At 43.6% G+C, this 19,554-nt stretch overlaps 1 protein-coding gene across 4 annotated transcripts in view; it reads right to left on the bottom strand.

The window, feature by feature from the left end:
- Cdk14 (cyclin dependent kinase 14) overlaps positions 1–19,554 on the bottom strand; it is a 529,514-nt gene that overhangs the window by 132,816 nt on the left and 377,144 nt on the right. For all 4 annotated transcript variants that reach the window (XM_055612730.1, XM_055612732.1, XM_055612733.1 and 1 more), the window contains one exon: positions 1,815–1,878. In XM_055612730.1, the coding sequence (XP_055468705.1) occupies positions 1,815–1,878 (64 nt within the window). The remainder of the gene's footprint in view (positions 1–1,814; positions 1,879–19,554) is intronic.

The following is a 19,554-nucleotide window of genomic DNA, read 5'->3' as shown; positions in this document are numbered from 1 at the left end:
CTATCTTAATTGGTTCTCTATGTGTATAACTTTATTTTTTTAAAATATTGTTTGCTTGTTTTGGTAAATGCTAGGACGGTATTCTGCCAGTAAGCTAAACTCTACCTTCTCAGGGTCTTCTATTTTGTTTCTTGTATATTAAAATTTTATACCCTAACAAGATTGCTATCCTTATAGCAATATAAGGATATATATAAGGGCCTATAACATGTATAAAGAGCTATCTTCTTGCCTTAAGCTCCACTAGGAATAAGTACACTGGTTACAAGATGCTTCTTGCTTAATTAGAAAAAGAAAGATCTATTATAATAAATTGCTGTGTTTCTAGAATTTTTCCGAACATAGCACTCATTTATAATTTTCAGCAAAAGTACAAAGAGCCTTGAGGCTTCTGAAGAAGATAAAAGGAGTCTCGACACACTATACACTTTCAGAAGAAAAATAATGAAGAATAAAAATAGTTCCTAACTCAGTCATTCTTTGAAATTGGTAATTTGTGCCTGGAGTCTCCAAAGAGGAGAAACAGAACACACTTGGCTCCCCTCGGTGAAATTACTCATCGCTCTCCCTCTGATGGGACAGTGACTATCAGATCCTCAGTGAAATTCCTCTGGACACTCTGGTGGATCTATACTTCATGAACCACCCTTTATAACCCAAAAAGGAAAATGACAAGAGAATCATTTTACAATAATTCATTCTCCTCGTTTTATTCAATTTCCAAAGGCAAATCGTTCATCTCTTCAACCAAAATTAAGCACATTCTGTCGGCTTTTCCTGTCCACTATTAAAACTAGAAGTTTTATGACTGCCATCTACTGGTGAGTAGGAAGGGGACATCTTATTTTTTAATAACTTCCACTGAAACATCAAATGCTACACAATTAAAGAATCAGGACAATTTGTATTGACCATATATTACTAGAATAATTCAAGAAGGGGAAACATGTTTTCTTTTTTTTTATAATTTATTACAATTTCTAGGTATTATTTAATAGCAGTGATATGTGTGACTTGTGCTCCAATTTAAATTGTGTGTGTGGGCGTGTGTGCCTGTGTGTGCACGTGTCTGTGTTGATACTGGGTCTCTTCTTCACTGTGTCTCCACCTTGCTTTTTGAGGCAGGATGGGTCACTGGACCTGGAGTTCAGATCCATCCAGACTGAACCAGTCAGCATATCCCCACGGCTCTGCTCCCCCTGTCTGCCCAGGACTAGGATTATAGGTACAAACCACACCGGCTTTTTTCATGGATGCTAGGCATCTGGACTCAGGTTCTGACACTAATGCAGCAAATGCTTTCTTTACCTTTGCTTTGCCCTCTCTCCAGCTAAACTTTGCTTTTACGAGCAGGAACACATGTCTAATCGATAATCAAATTATTAGTTACTACAAGATCATCTAGACACCAGCGGTTCTCAACCTTTCTAACACTGTGACCCTTTAATACAGTCTCTCATGCTGTGGTGACCCCCAGCCATAAAATTATTTTGATTGCTATTTCATGTCTCTAGTTTTGCTACTGTTATGAATTGTAATATGAAGTGTGGGGGTCGCGACATACAGGTTGAGAACCATGCATCTAGGCAAATCAAACATAGTTCATCTGGGAAAACCCTCGGACGGTGGAGGGGCAATGAACTCTATTTAAAAAAATGAATTGTGCAAATATGAGGACAACTCCATTAACATAAAATACACAGTGACAAAGATAAGTAGAATGTTTCCAGGCCATACGTGGCTTGAGCATGGACATTTATATAGTTGCCTTTTACATAAGGAGGCACTTAGCCTTTACAATTAGTGAGACGTACCTGGCTTAAAATGTGGTAAAGAATGGACTCCAGGCCACGTGTCCTCATTTGGTGTTCCAAGAACCTATTAGAGAACAGGAAATTGTGAAAACAGACATTATTTCCAAAGCACTCAGAATTCTCAAGTGCAGCAAACAGCATAATACAACACTCTGAATGTTTCTCCCATTGTCATCAGCCATGATTTTCATTTCAATGAAGGCAAGGCCAGTTAAAGAACCACCCTAGGCAAATCTCTGTATTCTAACAAATGCAGCCAAACGGGGTTCAAACTTAATATGTAGGTGAAGAACCCCACAGTGCGATATCATCTTCGTGGAGTTGGATAAAGCATGCCGGAGCAGATGCTTTCATGACTGCTTGCCCTTTGCTGCACTGTCACAGTGTAGCATTCCAGTTGTGAGAGTTCTCTCATCTCTACCCCTGTGCCCTCTCTCTCAGCATCGTGATGTTTCAAGAGTCACAGTCTAACATGCTCACGCTCCCTCGGCACACTTCAGTTTTAATCACTGTGATTTACAGTTTCTTCTTGTCAAGATGGTCTTTTCTATGCACAGTCTCTCACTGCTATTTTTATTTCCACTTCTTCCCCATCTACATTTGTTCTTGCAAAAGGATTTCAAGGACAGTTAGGGCTCCCACATTGAACGTGAGTGTTCAGTTCTCTTAATGGCCATAATGAACAAAGCTCAGGACTTTGGATCAAAAGTGGCAAGCTGAAGAGTCAAGAGCCTTGAAGACAAGCTCACTGGGGTTAAGTCCTTGTTCCTCTACTTTCTAGCCATGCAAACTTGGGTGAGAAGGAGCCTCACAGGGCTTCATTTTTCTCATGTATAAATCAGAGAGTGATAACAGCAATCGTCTCATCCGTGTTAGTCCAGGGCATTCAAAAAGTGAATATTAGATAAGTACCCACAGAAAACTGGACTGGCTCAGGGATACAGTGGGCTTGGAGACAACATTCCTTTTTGATAGCAGCTTCCAGCTCAGAGGAGACAGAGCCAGATGCTGACATTCAAATGATCCTGGAAAGCATGGACAGTGAGCAAATCAGAAGGGTGAGAGACAAGGCTAGAGAACATTGAGGGAAGTAGAGGGGTGGGTACAGAAGGAACAAGTCCGGCATAAACCTTTCTATCTGAGGATAAGCAGGTACCGCTAGGTAGAAGGCAACACAGAGCTATGGTTACTGGCACAGGAGTTTACTGGTGAAGGGCTCCAGGACTGTGCTGGCCAAATGTGCTACTCATAGTAAGTGATTTTATTCACATTTTCTGCTCTGGTTAGTCAGTATCAAATGCATGTAGTCATGTCCTCACTTTGATATTAAATCAGCATACAAGATGAGAAAATTCTTTGAAACTACGGTTGGTTGATTTTGGAGACACTAATAAATACTGGCATAGATCTTGTCTTAGTTACTTTTCCATTGCTGTGATAAGATACCATGATAAAGGAACTAACAGAAGAAAGTGCTTATTTGGAGTTTATAGTTTCAGAGGGCGAGAAACCGTGACCATCATGGTGCAGAGCACAGCAGCAGGCAGGAAGGCGGGGTGCTGTAGCAGTATTTGAAAGCTCACATTTGTATTCACAAGCATGAGGCAGAGGGAGCTGACTGTGAATGTTATGTACCACCCCTGGAAACACCTCCTCTACCAACGGCACGCCCTCTAATCCTTTCCAAACGTTTCCACTAACTTGGGACCAAGCTTTCAAACATATGAGACCATGGGGACCATTCTCATTCAAACAACCACAGAGCTACACTAATAGGTATCATGACTGATGGGCTGTGTGGAGAGAGGGAAGGAGACAGACGGGGGGGGCAGAGGGAAGAAAGAAAAAGAGCACATATATAAAGTGTCTCTGCAAAAGGCACTTTCCCAAGTTTTCAGGCAACATACATACAAACAGACCACACACACACACACACACACACACACACACACACACACACACACACAGCTGTCTGGAGACGATGCTCCTCTTTGTTCTTACACTGGTTGAATTTTGCATGAAGGACAAAGAAGCTCAACACTAAACTTTAACAACTGAAGAGAGTCGTGTTCAACTAAAACTATGCCATGGACATGCTCTGTGCATCATATTTGAGCCTCTGGAAGTTCTATGAGTAAAAGCCCCAACAGGATCTAAGTTTTGCTGCAGAATGACTTCTGTCTTGGTCAATTTTCCCATAATGCCTGTATCAGCAAACCCTTTTCTGAGGCATCATCCTCATCCTTGAATGGTGCTCTGTTCCATGGAGATGAGCAGATATGATGGCTGTCATGTGAAAATTAGCGGAGAGACAAGCCACACAGGACTGTTCTTTAATGACAGACTTGGCGCTCAGATGCTGAACTCTATTTCTTCTAGACACTCTTGGAGCCTGAGCTCAGGACATGCAGAATGTTCACAAAGTAAAACAAGAATTAAAAATTAATTTTGCTTCCAGTAAAAGCCTCTCAGAAGGTGAGGGGCAGTATGGGTTAAGTGGATGATGGGCAAGGACAGACGTCTCTGCACTATGGAAAGTGTGCGTGCCTTGTCTCTGGGCCAGGTTTTTATTTGCACGAACTAACATGTTGCAATGCCAAGACATTTCTAAGTTAGAAAGCAAAGGAATATTGCCTAAAAGTCGAAAACAATCTTTTGTGAGTAAAATATGAATAAGAGAATTGAATTTGTGCAATCAAAAGAACTCCGTATACTTAAGTAAATGGGTTTATAGTACCTGAAGCCCCTTCATCTTAAGATAACATGTCACGAGGGTCTTTTTTAATTTTTCCTTTTATTTTTGAAGTTGTTAATATTGTATCATTTCCCCCTTCTCCTCCCTCACTCCAAACCTTCTCATATACCTCTCCTTACTCTCTTTCAAATTGATGGTCCTTCCCCCCATTAATTGTTGTTACATATGTATATGTGTGTACATATGGTCCTACATACACAAGCACAGCCTTCTCAGTCTGTATAACCTTAGTTTCATGAATGTGTGAAGGGCCTAACATCTATAATCATAAAAATGACTAGCATGTCACAATAATCCTAATGGTGCAGTACAGGCATAGATACGTTGGTGGGAACCAACAGCTCTCTAATTGGACTTAAGACCTGCTCAACAAGAAAAAAAAAATCATGCCGAGTGCTGGAAACCTAGGCAACTACCCAGAGCTAGTAAAGTCATTAGTCTTGAGTGGAGAACCTACAACTGCCATATTACTAAACCAGCATAATCCATAATTACATTCTAAATGCTTGTCCGTGTGTCCACAGGTAAGTGTAGTTCTCACCGATCATTATAAAAACTTCCCTTTGCCACAGACTGATCGCTACATAGAACTACAATCAGCCAATACACACAGCTGTGGTGCCCAGTCCCAGCTGATAGATCCAAAATACAACTTCTACATCTAAGGCTCAGGGATCATTGAGAAGCAGGGGTGGAAAGACTGTGTGAGCTAGAGGACCAGGGAGTCTGCTCTGAGACTGTGATGTCAAGAGCTACGCCCACAAAATCTCACCAACATTCCTATCGGCACATGAGCTGAACAAAGCAACAATATTAGGCATACTAAAGTAGATGGGGGAAAGCCCAGGAGGCCTCAGCCCTGCACAAAGAACTACAGGGAGACACCCTAGTGAGGGAAGTGAAGAGAGGAGGGATTCGTTTTCTTCAGCATTACTCCTCAATGAGACAGGAGTACTGAGTGCTGAGGCAAGAGTTGATAAGGAAGGCTTGTGCATGAGCACTTCATTTCTCAAAACTGCTGAGCTGCCCCGAGGTCCTTTCTCTTGGTGGTTTTACTCCCTAAACGTCTGGCCTCTGCTATGGCCAGCTGAACTCCCCACCTCTGCTTCTAGCTTCAGTGCATGGGCCACCTCTGTCTGAGAGCACCTCTGGATAATCTTGCTCCAGTGCCAGGTTGCTCCTCTGTGGTCCTGGAGTACTCTTTGTAGACTTCTACCTACAGATGACCTGTTTTCCCACTGTACTTCAAGACTCAAAGTGGAGACCATAATATTTACCCTTTGATTCTTGCCCACCACATGTCTGGCTGAAGCTGAAGTTTCAGGAGTCTTTGGAAACTGAGTTGTATCATGTGACTATGTTTTTTGTTTGGGTTCCAACAGTGGGATATGGGAATGTTTTGTCCCTGCAGAAAACAGCCCCGAGAACAGGTGCATGTTGGATAGCTGAAAACTACCTCCTGTGAGGGGTGTGGGTTTTGTGAGCTAGAAAACATCCTTGTGCAGACTCTGAGAAGAGATGAATAGAACCCCACAGACAGTGAGACGATGTTTTCTGCACCTCTATGCTTTTGCATTGCCACTCTTTGCAACAGTTTGCATCCTTAGCTGGACTTCCCAGAGAGAAATGCTCCAGATAACTTTGCCATTTGGGAAGAGTTTAGGCACTTCTGCTGCTGCTTAGTGTTGCTGCTTTGCTGTTAGACTAGACTGCTGGTATCCTGAGGACTGACTTTGGTAACCTCCAAAGAACCCATTGACCCTTATCAGCAGGAGGTAGATAAAAGATGTCTCTAGCCCCTTTCCCTACCCATCTTCTACCTAAGGTAGGGGTGGGAGTGAGGGGTGGAAGGGAGGGAAAGGTGTTTAAGACCCTTAAATTAAGTAGGTGTTTAAAAATTTTAAGCCAACATCTGATACTGGATATAGATTCCAAAAATGTTGATTAACTGACCGGATGTATGTATGTAGAGATGGATGGATGGATGGAAGGAAGGATGGATAATGTGTCTGGATGACATAATCAAGTTCTGACTGTAGGCTAGCCTCAGATTGAGAGGCTAAGATTAAATACGCACGAGGAAGCTGCATTTATTTGTTGCAGTGTTTCAGCACCCATTGTAAGACTGTAACTTTTCCTTAGAGAGTCAAAAGGGTCCCTCAAGGCAGGGTGCAAGTTCCCCCACTACTTTCTGGGGTGAACATAATACTTGTTCAAATGGTGGGATAAACCAATAAATTATTCGGGAGATATGATTATTATTAAAAAAAGCCATTATTAAAAAAAAAGAGATGTGGTAAATATCAGAAAGCAATCAACAGTAAAACACAGCGCTATGTTTTAAGGATGTGCTCAAGTTATAACTATGTGTGCATAGAGTGAGTCATAATGCAAAAATGTTTATCTAGTTGGTGAAAAGCCAATTCGTATTCTAACAAGAAGCTAAAAGCATAAATCAAGAATGCAAGAGATAAAAGAAGTTTAGGCTGAAGGGCAATGGGCTTAGCTCTGAGCCTGTTAAATGTTAGGAATGCCTTCAGGTCAAGGGAGAGGTTGTGCACAGGGCATCTGGAATCAGATATGGGTCGTGGGGAAGAATTTCAGACAGGAAGAAATATTTGGAACGCCTCAGCATATATGTGGTAATTGAAAGCAAATGTCAAACACAAGCCACAAAATGGTCTCACTTTCCTCTGCTCCACATATGCCAGAATCGTGTATTCACTGGAGTGTCTGGCGTCTGTTAAGACAAAGAAGAAATGAACCCATCTTTATCAGTGAGGTCTGTGCTTCTAATGTTGATGACTTATAACCAATGATCCTGGTCTTATTTTTCTGGGATAGGCTCAGACACTACAGCCTCTATCACCAGGCATAAGAAGAACAGGGGACCTCTACAGAAATATCTGTTTTGTAATGAGAGAAGAAAATAACTGGTCTGGAGCTAGCTCACAGTTCAAAAATTAGTGTTTTCTTTCAATCCTCACTTGTTCTCCCCAACTATTACCAATTACAAGAGTGTTCATGTTTTCTCAGTCTTGTGGCTGAACGGGAGCTCCTGGGCTTCCTCACTGAGAACACCCAGGGCTTCAGGAGAACTCGGACCCCCTAGCCTGAGACAACCTAGTTTTCTTAACAGAAACTCCAGCACAGCATCCTTCTGGCCTATGGAGTGTGGAGAAAACTGGCGCACACAGGCGTGAACTAACGAGAGGAGACAGAACTGCGGGGCTCTTGCTTCGTGTTCTCAGGCTTCATGAGCATGACCATAGTGGGCCTGACGACTATAAGCTGGTGTCGCTGTGAACCTCACGACGAAGGGAGAACTGAATAACACTTTTTCATCTGACTCTGTGAAAGCCCACACACGAAACATCTCTAAAATAATGCCACTTTGTGGCGCATGACTGTTTCTGGCTCTTCAGTGGGAAGTCCTGACTCAGAAAAACTATGGGCTATCAAGTACCACACTCTGGAGGAGATGCTGAAGTGTGAGAAAAGCTAGAGAAAGCTGATCTTTTAAAACTCCATTCTAGATGGAGAATAATAGCCAAGTAAAGGTTCGGAACACCTCATGTTGCCCAGAACACACAGACTGTAACATGGATGGAGAAGATGAATGGTGAGAAATTGAAGGCTCAGGAATCCACTGGCTTCAAGGAGGGTGGTGAGAAGGAAGTCTTAAGAGCACGTGGTGGTGGCAGGGCTAGAAAAGATAGTTACAAGATGGGTTAAGCTAACAAGAGGGGAAAGGTACAAACCAGAGGTGGCTTGGGACAGAAGAAAATACTGCATGCAAACTTGTGATGGAAATCTTTGGAAACGTAGGCTCCAATGCTTAAATCAATTAGTTATTATTACGGCTCAAATCTGGAACTTCCCTACCGCCTCAGGGCTCTAGCTGGTGGTGCTATTTTGAAAGGTTATAGAAGCTTTGAGACATGGAGTCTGTTCCAATACAGACTTCTGCTTCCTGGTGAGTCACCAAGATGCGATTAGTGTCACAGTCCCAGCCCGACAGATGATACTGCTCCTGCTGCCTTGCCTTCTCAACCACCCCTAAAACACCATGCCAATGTAAATCTTTTCTTTCCTTAAGTTGCTCCGACAGGTATTTTTGTCAGAGTGATAAAAGCGTCTAAAACAGCCATTTTCTATTTATCTGTACAGGTTCTTAAAAAAAGAAAGAAAGTAGAAGAAGCAATGCCGTCTGCACCAGGCTGGGGAACGAAATGAGTTGGAAAAAAATCTCTCACTCTTCACCAGCTGTGCTTCCTCCTCTTTAACTTTGGATCACACAGGAATCATGGTTTCCCGCTGGCGACGGTTTATATTTCCAGCTTGGCGGATCCGAGGATCACCTTGAGACAAACCTCCGGGCATATCCATGAGGCGCTGCGGGGGGGCGGGGGGGGGCGGGGGGGGGAAGAGAGAACCACTGTCCCTGCGGGCGGCACCGCTCCCTAGCTGGGGTTCTAGCTGCACGGCATGAAGAAGGCTGGGTGCCAGGACTCCGAGCTTGCTGCTTCCTGACTGTGGATGCAGTGTGACCTCAAGCTCGTGACGCCGAGTTAACACACCCTTCCTTAAGCTGTTTACATCAGGTATTTTGTCTCAGCAGCAAGGCAAGTACTTAACATACTACCTGTGCTGGCTTGAACGAGAACGGCCTCCATTGCTGGAATGGACCATAGGTTTGGATGCTTGGTCCTCAGTTGGTTTACTGTTTGGGAAAGATTAGGAGATGTGCTTGGTGCTGGAGAACATGCATCCCTGGAGGCACTCTGAGCTTCCGATAGGCTGCCCCAGACTCTGTCTGTCTGTCCATCTGCTTTCTGCCTGTGGATTGGATAAAAAGCCCACAGCTGCTCCTCCAGCGCCACGGCCTTCATGCTTCCCAACGTGATGATCATGGGTTAACCCTCTAAAACTGTAAGCAGGCTCCCCCTCCACCCTCCCGCCCCCCATCAAATGCTTTGCTTTCGTCACAGTGATGGATCAATAATTAAAGACACCATGCATGCAACAAATAGGAACGTACTGAGTGCTGTCAGTAAAAGTGGAGGCACGATGAGACCAGATCTGTGCCTCATCAAACTCCTGGAGACTCATGTAGACATGGCAGACCAGAAAGTGGGAGATGAATAAGGCAGCCACAAAAGGAGGCTGAGGAAGGCACTCTTATCCAGTGCTTAGGAGGTCTACACGACAAGCACCAGAAGCAGCGAGAGCAGCTTATGTTCAAGGCCTCACTTGACGGATGCTTTCACACCCCGGTGCTGGCACGAGTGACCATGCTTGTTACATGCGGATGACTGGGATTGGAACTCAGGTCCTCATGTTTGATCAGCAAGTACTCTTACCCAGTGAGCCGTTTCCTGACCCTAACCCCCAAATTCTGGTTTCAATGCCTGTGGTGGGATGACATATTCAGTGCAGAGCAGCCTTCCCCATAAGGGGAGATGTGAAACCCCAAATACAAATTGCTTTAGTTGGCAAGTGAAACATGGCATGATATGTACTCTCTTAATGAAAATGTCAGCCCTTTTTTGGTTCCCGTTCAATTCTGTTGAGAACATTAAGAAGAAAATTTTCATCATGCATCTTGGTGTTTTATTTATTCTTTATAGCCTCCCAGGCACTTGGCCCCCATCCCTTGGAGGGGAAGTAGGCCTTAGGTTCAGAATTCCGGGTGGGTGAGATTAAACTTAATAATACCCCTTACTTATTTTCATTGATTTTATTTTACTTTATTTTCTGTTACGGGAACCCTTAAGGGATTTCTGCTTTCTGTAGTGACATGAACAAGCAAAATTACTTGAAATGAGTTGATTGAAAGGAAAATATTAAACCGCAGACAGCAGGCCATGGTGCCACAGCAGAGATTTCAGAAATGAAGAAAGAAAAGCTGATTCAGGGATTCCTTGTCATGGTCGGGGAGGAAGCTGCAGTATTGAACACCACCAACTAGACCCCTAGAAAGGGACCACAAGGCACGATGCTTTCAGGACAAAAATGCTAGGGAGGTCCTGTTAGAAATAGTCCTTGTTCCCCTCACTATGGGAAACCAATTGGTTACTGAGTTACCACAGGCTACATCTGAGCAGAGGTTCTAGGTTACATTCATACATGGTCCTTGGTTGCATGTCAGTCTCAGAAAAGACCCTGTGCCCAGATATGTAACTGATAAGAAAAAAAGAAAATTAAAAAAAAAGAGAGAGATTTTAGTAGAGGCTACACAAGGAAAGAAAATAAACCTTATGTCAGAAGATTATCAATGTAAACTCTCAGCTAAGCATGACTGATGCTCTTTCTGGTGTCATGGAAGATAAGAATAATCAGAAACCAATTTTTCTGCCTAGAAGAATTTGGGGGCTGAGTTGGAAATTGGAGGGCTATGTGCAAGTTTTCCTTTCTAGACTGTTCATTCCAAAAGAAAATAAAGACTGGCAAAATTAAAAAAAAAAATGCTAGGGAGGGGCATATTTGGTTTACCCTCCGCTCACAGTAAAGAGCAAGTGATGGGAGACTTTTCTGGATTGTCCCCAGAGCAGAGTGAATACATGTAAAGACACTATAGGAGTCATCAAAACATTTTTAACTTCTTTGCTTGCTATTTTTATACATGTCTCAACCATGCTAATGCCATTTTCGTTATGCTCTCTGATATTAATTTCCCTGTATGCTCTTAAATCCATCCGTTTTCTCCTTCTCCTGGCACACCCATGCTACACCAGGCCACCATCACTTGCTAAGCCCAGCCCAGTCATCATTCTTACCGTCTTTCTAGCTATATATCCATACTCCAGTCTTTTCAAAATCAGACTTGACTAAGTGTTACTCTGTGCGGAAAAGTCTTTGATGATTCAAAAGCTTCTCTCTGTGGAGAAACCTCATCTCCCGTGACATGCTGAAGTTGCTGCCTGGCGGAGGCCTGCCGACCTCTTCCGTCCTTATCTGCAATTGTTTATACATTCTTTCCCCTGCATGCTCTCTCACACGGATCCTCCCAGTGCCTGCATCTGGCACATTCTCTACTGACCACACTTTTCCCAGATGCAGTTCTGAGGCCTAGACATCCGTGCCCTCTCTGGGTAATTCGCTGCTAATTAATTTTTCAGCTCTGTGTTGAAACCTCATTCTCAGGTCAAGTCCCACGACCTGTGTGCTAGGACAGGATTCCTGTAATATACAACACCACAGGCGTCAGAGCAACTGTCACAGTTTAAATTCTAGGAAATGTTTACTTTACAGTCATTTTTTTAAAACTTTCTATTTATTTTACCTATCAAAGTCTATGGCATAAAGTAGGTACTTAATACCTGTTGAATAAACTACATAGACAGGAAGGATCCTTATGAATGACCAATGGATACCAGCGGGAGCCAATGACTGCCCAGAAAAAAATTATTTTTCGTCTTCTTCTAAGCAGAAGCTGTGCCTCATACATTCAGGGTGAAAATTTCCCATACAATCTAACTCTGTACTCCTAAGGAAAAGAAATGAATGATCAGATTTTTTTTTCTAGGAACCAGGAAACCAGATGACTGAGGCAAAAGGTTGTGTATGGGGCTGCAGGGAGGAAGGTTTGATATGAGCGCACAGCTGTCCACAAAGGGCATCGCCTAGGCAGCTGCTGAGTGTCAAAGTCATGTGGAATGCAGGACAGCACCACCAAGACTGTCCCTTTATGTAGGGGACTAGGCGAAGCCAAGATTTCCTATGAAATCACTCTAAACTTGAACAAAGTTCATTCTGCAAGAAATTACTTAATTCAAATTTTATACAAAGTGCAAGTGAAATCGGAGAAAAGGAAGCGCACTGTAACTTGTTCAGTGTATGCTAACTTCATCCACGCATTAGCAAAATTAGTTGTCGTTCACTGATGTGACTTACTGCCCCAGAGAAACACAGGTAAAGGCTGGTGAGCTAGCAGAATGGCTCGATTCAAAAGCAGAGCACTTGGCCAGAAAGGCAAGGGACTTTAGGGCTGTAGTTCCCAGCTCCCTGAGGCCTGGGGAGCAGTGAGGTTCCCAGTCTGAGGAATACAGCTTTTGTCATTCTTTCCCCCTGACACACACATGTACGTAGATGTGTCTGTGCATGCGCGTATAGTGACAAGTGGCCTTGCATACACACCAGCACCCTCTAGCATTTTCATCAGTGACTTGACAGGGCATAGAGGACTGTCTTACACCTTTAGATGGTACACAGCAGAAGAGATGGGTAGGGCTGGGGATGCGGCTCAGGGCAAATAGTAAGTGCTCAGCATGCACAAAGCCCCAGTTTCAATCATAAATACCCCCCCAAAAGTGGTGAGGATGCTTAATATTTCTTTTCTTTTTATTTTTTTAAATTATTTTTATTTTTTTATTAATTACACTTTACTCGCTTTGTATCCCCCCCATAACCCCCTCCTCCCCTCCCGAACCTACCCTCCCTCCCCCTTCTTCACTAATGCCCCTCCCCAAGTCCACTGATAGGGGAGGTCCTCCTCTCCTTCCTTCTGATCTTAATCTATCAGATCTCATCAGGAGTGGCTGCATTGTCATCTTCTGTGGCCTGGTAAGGCTGCTCCCCACTCAAGGGGAGGTGATCAAAGAGCAGGCCAATCAGTTCATGTCAGAGGCAGTCCCTCTTCCCATTACTATATAACCCACTTGGACACTAAACTGTTATGGGCTACATCTGTGCAGGGGTTCTAGGTTATCTCTGTGCCTGGTACTTGGTTGGAGTATGAGTCTCTGGGAAGACCCCTGTGTTCAAATTTTCTGGTTCTGTTGCTCTCCTTGTGGGGTTCCTGTCCTCTCCAGCTCTTACTATTTCTCATTTCTTTCCTAAGTTTCATGCACACTGCCCAACAGTTGGCCATGAGTCTCAGCGTCTGCTTTGATAGTCTGTAGGGCAGAGCCTTTCAGAGGCCCTCTGTGGCAGGTTCCTAGTTTGTTTCCTGTTTTCTTCCTCCTCTGATGTCCTTCCTCTTTGCCTTTCGGGATGGGGATTGAGCCTTTTAGTCATGGTCCTCTCTCTTGATTAGTTTCTTTAGATGTATAGATTTCAGTAGGTTCATCCTATATTACATGTCGATATGAATGAGTATATACTGTGTGTGTCTTTCTGCTTTTGGGACAGCTCACTCAAGATGATCCTTTCCAGGTCCTACCATTTACCTGCAAATTTCATTATTTCCTCATTTTTCATTGCTGAGTAATATTCGTCATCAAAACAAAACGACTGCCTACAGATTGGGAAAGAATCTTCACCAACCCTTTTTCTGACAGAGGGTTAATATCCAGTATATATAAAGAACTAAAAAAGCTGAAAAGCAGAAAACCAAGTAATCCAATTAAAAAATGGGGAACAGAGCTAAACAGAGAATTTTCTGTAGAGGAATATAGAATGGCAGAGAAACACTTAAAGAAATGCTCAGTGTCATTAGCCATTAGGGAAATGCAAATCAAAACGACCCTGAAATTTCACCTTACACCCATCAGAATGGCCAAGATCAAAAACTCAAGTGACAACACATGCTGGAGAGGTTGTGGAGAAAGTGGAACCCTCCTCCACTGCTGGTGGGAATGTAAACTTGTACAACCACTCTGGAAAGCAATCTGGCGCTTTCTCAGACAACTAGGAATAGCGTTTCCTCAAGATCCAGCCATACCACTCCTAGGCATATACCCAAAAGAGGCTCAAGTACACAATAAGGACATTTGCTCAACCATGTTTGTAGCAGCTTTATTTGTAATAGCCAGAACCTGGAAAGCTCAGATGCCTCAACTGAGCCCAGATGCCCCTCAAGTGAAGAATGGATGCAGAAATTGTGGTACAGCTATACAATGGAATATCACTCAGCAATAAAATGAGGATGCTTAATATTTAGTAAAGCAACAACTGTCTACTGAATGCAGACAAAGGTGGCAGCAATGAGCATGAAGTCCAGGACTCATGCTATACTTCATTGTAGTGATGGAAAGAGCCAGCAGACATGAGAGGCATTAAAATACTACACTGAGGTCCCTGATGACCCCACTTGGCCTCCACACCTGAGTGTGGAAGAGGCCAGTGACTTCTTCTAACCAAAGGAACACAAGAAAGGCAAGCTATCAATGCTGGGTGAGTTGTTAACTCCCGTTATGCTAGAAGACCTATTCCTTTACTTGCTTTTTGGGAAGCAAACAGCGATGGTGAGAGGGAGTACGATGGTGAGAGGGAGTAGAGGCAAGAAGCTGTGGTTGACCTAAGATCGCAGCCAGCAAAAGCCTAGTCAGTCCAACAGCCGGCAAGAAACTGTTTCCAGCAACCACATGAACTTGGATGCCTATCCCTGTTCAGTTACCTCAGTTAAACTTGCAAGCCCTAGCAGATTCCTTGATTGCATCCCAGTGGGACCAGGAAGGAGAGCAATCGTCTTGTTTAAGTCTGGAAACTCCCAGCTCAGAGAAATTTGAGGTGATCAACATGCGTTGATTTGGTAAGTTTTTGGTAACACTGTTACACACCAATGAGCAGCTTGTCCTGCGCTGGGCATGAGAAATACTATGCCAGTAGCAGACATTGCTTGTGAAAATGACTGAGAAAAAAAAAGGCAGTCATCAATGGAAAGAACCCTAATAGGCCAGAGATGGCAGGTCCATGTCTCCTGACGTTATCTGGAATTGTTTACACTAGTTGCGAAAGAAAGGTTTGGTCAATTAACCTCTAAGAGATGAAAAGCTTCAGTGTCCACTGAGGATACAGAGTTACCATTGTGCAGAGGCAAATGAAAACAAGAGTGGATGGAGTAAGATACTGTTACAACACAGAAATGAGAAAAGCTGTGTAAAGTGCAGCTGGCACATTTATGAGAGTTAAGAGAGGTAAGGTTGGCATAATCACAGTTTGCAGTCACGTGGAGTAAAGACCAAATTCTGGGCCCAGAACGGAATGGGCATGATATAACACTGTGGCAGACAGTCCAGATGACATGTCCATCGTGTTTATTTAGCTATAATCGAAACTTGACACGCAGACAAAAATGAGCTAATAAGCAAGTATGGCCAATTAAAAAGAAGGCAGAGAAGGCATTCACTGAGGCTTTCCTTCCTCATTTGCTAAGCAGAGTAATAATGCTGGTTATCTTGCAGGGGACCAGCAAATCATGTGGATATTATTCAAATGTTTTATGGGAGCTAGACAAGCAAGCAAGAAAACATTTGTGTTTGTACGTGCACTGTGTGTGAGTGTGTGTATGTATCTACCCAGCTACATATATGTTTAAAGTTGTCCTTTTTCATCCTCGGGTCCTACCTAAACTGCCACAGATAATGATGTTATGTCTTGACTGCTCTCTGTGACAATGGCATGCAGACTGGATATGGGATCATAAAGATTGCTTTAAAAAGCATGGATGAACATTTGGGTTAAGAAGGGAACCATCCAGAGGCAGAGGACATCACAGATGGGGTGATTAGAAAAGAATATCGTCACATGTATCCACAAAGATGCCATAATGAAGCCCATTACTTTGTATGCTAACTTTCAAAAGTTAACAAGATGTAGTGATAAGGTAAGAAAGGTGTCTTTAAAATCAAAACAAAACAAGCCTGTTTTGAAACATCAGGATTCTGGGTTGTGGGTTGCAGAGTAGCAGAACCCATGGTGAGGCTCAAAAGAGGACCAAGCATTTCACAGAAATGACCAGCAGGGGGAGCCGATAGACCGAAAAAGCTGCCCTGCAAAGGGGCTGGAATCTTTAATTGGCTGCTCAGCTGTACTGGGTTGAAAGAGAGGATGTTTCCAAATATTAGCAGGGTTTATCACCATGGCCAATGTTTAAATGAGAAGAAACCCAAGTAAGAAAGGGGCGCTTTTGGAAACTGTTCAGGACAGAGTCAGATAGCAATGGTCTGGTGAAGTGGGGCCGGCCACACATGAGACTCCTCGGTCAGCATTAAGAAAATATCCATTAAAACAGTAACAAGGAGGGGGCGGCTATCCATGCAAGTACGAGGACTCGAGCTCAGTATTCGTATAAATCCCAAGCTTATTGCAACTTACCTTTAACCCCTCCAGCCCTGTGGAGGCAGACACCTCACCCCTGAGGCTTGCTCGGCCAGGACAGCTGCACTGGCGAGCTCATTACTGTCTCAGAACACAAGGTAGAGAGAGACTAACTGAGGAAGGACAGTCACCATAGACCTTTGTTCTTTGCACTCATGTGAATGCATGTACACACGTAATCACACACACGTGCACATACACAGATGTGCACACACACACACACACACACACACACACACACACACGATAATAAAGGGAGCTTGGAGGAAATACCTCCATCAACAAAGTACTTGTTACGTGAACCTGAGGACACGAGTTTGGCCTCAGAACCCAGTTGGATAGCGTAGTCCCGATGTTTGTAGCCTCTGGACCGGGGAGGCAGAGCAAGGAGGATTCCTGTCTGCTGGCCGGCCAGTCTAGCATATCCAGTGAAAGACGCTGCCTCAAAAAAAACAAGGCGAAGATGCCTGAGGAACAAGACTCGAGGTGGTCCTCTGCATGTACCTGCACACACATGCCTATGTACCAATGCACACACACACACACCAGAAATAATTACTGAGACACCACCACCCCAAAGAGTCGCTTTAACTGGCTCAAAGGAGAGCAAATACCCTAAAACTCACAATTTGGGCTGGGGCTCTGACTGCCCCGGGCTAACCAGGGGACCCTCAGCAGCTTTTCTGATAAATGGCTTATAGCTTTGTTTGCTTTCAGCCCAGAGGTCACAAAAGGTTTGCAGAAGAGAGACAAGACAATGGTTGGACAATCTGAGGAGAAACAAAAGCCAACTTTAAAATGATTCAAAAATAAAAATTAATTAAAAAAAGAAAAAAATGATTGAAAAAAAAACTGCTCTGTAGAATCAGAAAGTCCTACAGTAAAGAGCAGCTCACTTAAAACTTTTTTCCCATTTTTTTTTCAGTGTCTCCATCTTTCTTTTCCTCCCATTGCTTCATCCTGTCTGTGCCTGCATCTTCCTCTACCCCCTCTCGCTTTCACTCTCACGTCAGTGGCTCTTCTTTTCAGAGTGAGTGAGTTATTGCAACAGGGCCTTAGACAGCCAGACCCCAACTGCGCACTACGGGAGCCAAGGCAATGACCTATGTAGGCAGCAGCCAGGGGAACAGCTGCATGGGAAGAACCGGCTTGGGCCTGTTTTAGCTTCTATGGGTACATGACATTCTTTGGTGTGTTTCCTCCTCCATCTTTATACTGCCTTCTGTCTCAAATCTCCATCTAGTTCCTTCACCCAAGGAAAGAACTGGTGGCCTGTCTGGATTCCGGATACTCAGTGGTATACTCTCCTTCTCAAGGCTTTACACTGACTACTGTTTGCAAATATCCATTTTCCCAGCAAGGCAAAATTGAGGTTCTGTCTAATACCTCGATTATTTATTATTTAGCCTACAACAGAGTTAAAAAAAAAAAGTCACCATTTCCAAAGTATTCTTTCTTTACAAATGAAGCTCAAAATGCACGGCTGTGCACCGATACACTCAGGAGCTCATCCGAAGAGGCTGTGGAGACACATCGGTTTGGCTGCAGTTACTCCAGAGAATCTGTCTTAGTGTTCTCGAGTTTACTCACACTGTTTCACGAGCTGTGTGTCAGTCTAGTGAAACGGCACAGTGACGGAGGATGTGCACAGAAGACCTTGCTCCTTAGGTGCCCTAGGGGCAAAAGCTACAGCACCAGGACCCTGCTCAGATCTACAACCCTGACGCGAATCTCGGCACACAGGTCTGTTTTGGTGGACATTACTAACGGGACTGTAGTTTGCCTCAGGTGTCTTGCAAAGCAGCTTATGCATGCAGGAACAGTCAAGATCCACAGAGTGAAGCTCAGAGTGTGGCCAGCCTCACCATCACCTGGCTAAGTGACCCTCTCCCTCTCAGCAGGAGCGGCTGACATCCTGCGGCTCTCCTGGACAGACTTCCTTTGGCTTCAAAGTTAAGGATGACCATATGGTACTTGTCATGAAAACCAGGTTTGTGATCCATTCTCATTTGACCCTGGCAATTGTGATAGAAATGTTTCTCCTCAAGAAGAAAAGAATCTATTCAGTAGACTTTTTGTTCCCCTGACCTGACACGTGAAATTTCGCTTCAATGAACTTAGTAAGTACCCATGAACACCCTCAGGCAGGAACCAGGCCATTAGACACCACATATATCTAACCCTTGTTCTCCACTAAAAATGGACAACACCTAAACCATGTTCATTGTTGTCTTTCATCTAAAAAAAAAAAAAACCTTTTATTAAGAATATGTAATATTGTCCATTATTTATTTTAAGGTTTCTACACAGGGTATAATCTAATCTTTTAGATTTTTTTTCACTTGTTGTCATATTGCTAATTTTTATCCAAACTCTAATGTTACTATTATGTGAATGAAATACTATCCATCCAGTGTCACGATCATGGACACAATTACTTCTTCCAGGTCACTGCTCCTGTTACAGGGAGGAAAAATGGACCACGTGAAGCTGGCAGTGGAAAGTTTTAGAAGACCTTAGTTAGCAATATACTATTACTCCAAGAACAAAACTGACATCATCTGGAGTTGAGTTCCAAAAGTCATAGAGCTCTGAGGCACTTACAGTTTACACCCCCAAAAACAACGACAGCAACCCTTTGAATGGCAGTAAATCTCCCGGCCAATGCACAAAAGGCTGAAATCACAGAAAACAAAAAAGTCTTTTTTTCTTTTAAAGGAAACACACAACCTCGATAAGAATGTATCTGCCACGGACAGCTCTGTTCTCCTAAGAGGAAGACAGCCAGTTAGTGGGACAAGATTCCTGGTCTCTTTTCCAAGCTAGAGATTGGAGTAGCAGCCCAAGTAACGAGGAGGAACAGTAGCATGGACTAAAGCTTCCTAGAGGAAGGAAGTATTTGGATAAAAGCCCTAATCCTAACTCTAACTGCAACCCTCACCC

Source organism: Psammomys obesus, unplaced genomic scaffold (genome assembly GCF_907164565.1).
Source record: "Psammomys obesus unplaced genomic scaffold, mPsaObe1.curated_primary_1811, whole genome shotgun sequence".
In the NCBI taxonomy this organism is placed as follows: Eukaryota; Metazoa; Chordata; class Mammalia; order Rodentia; family Muridae; genus Psammomys; species Psammomys obesus.
Note: the sequence above shows the minus strand (reverse complement) of the source record. Positions and strands in the feature narration are given on the sequence as shown.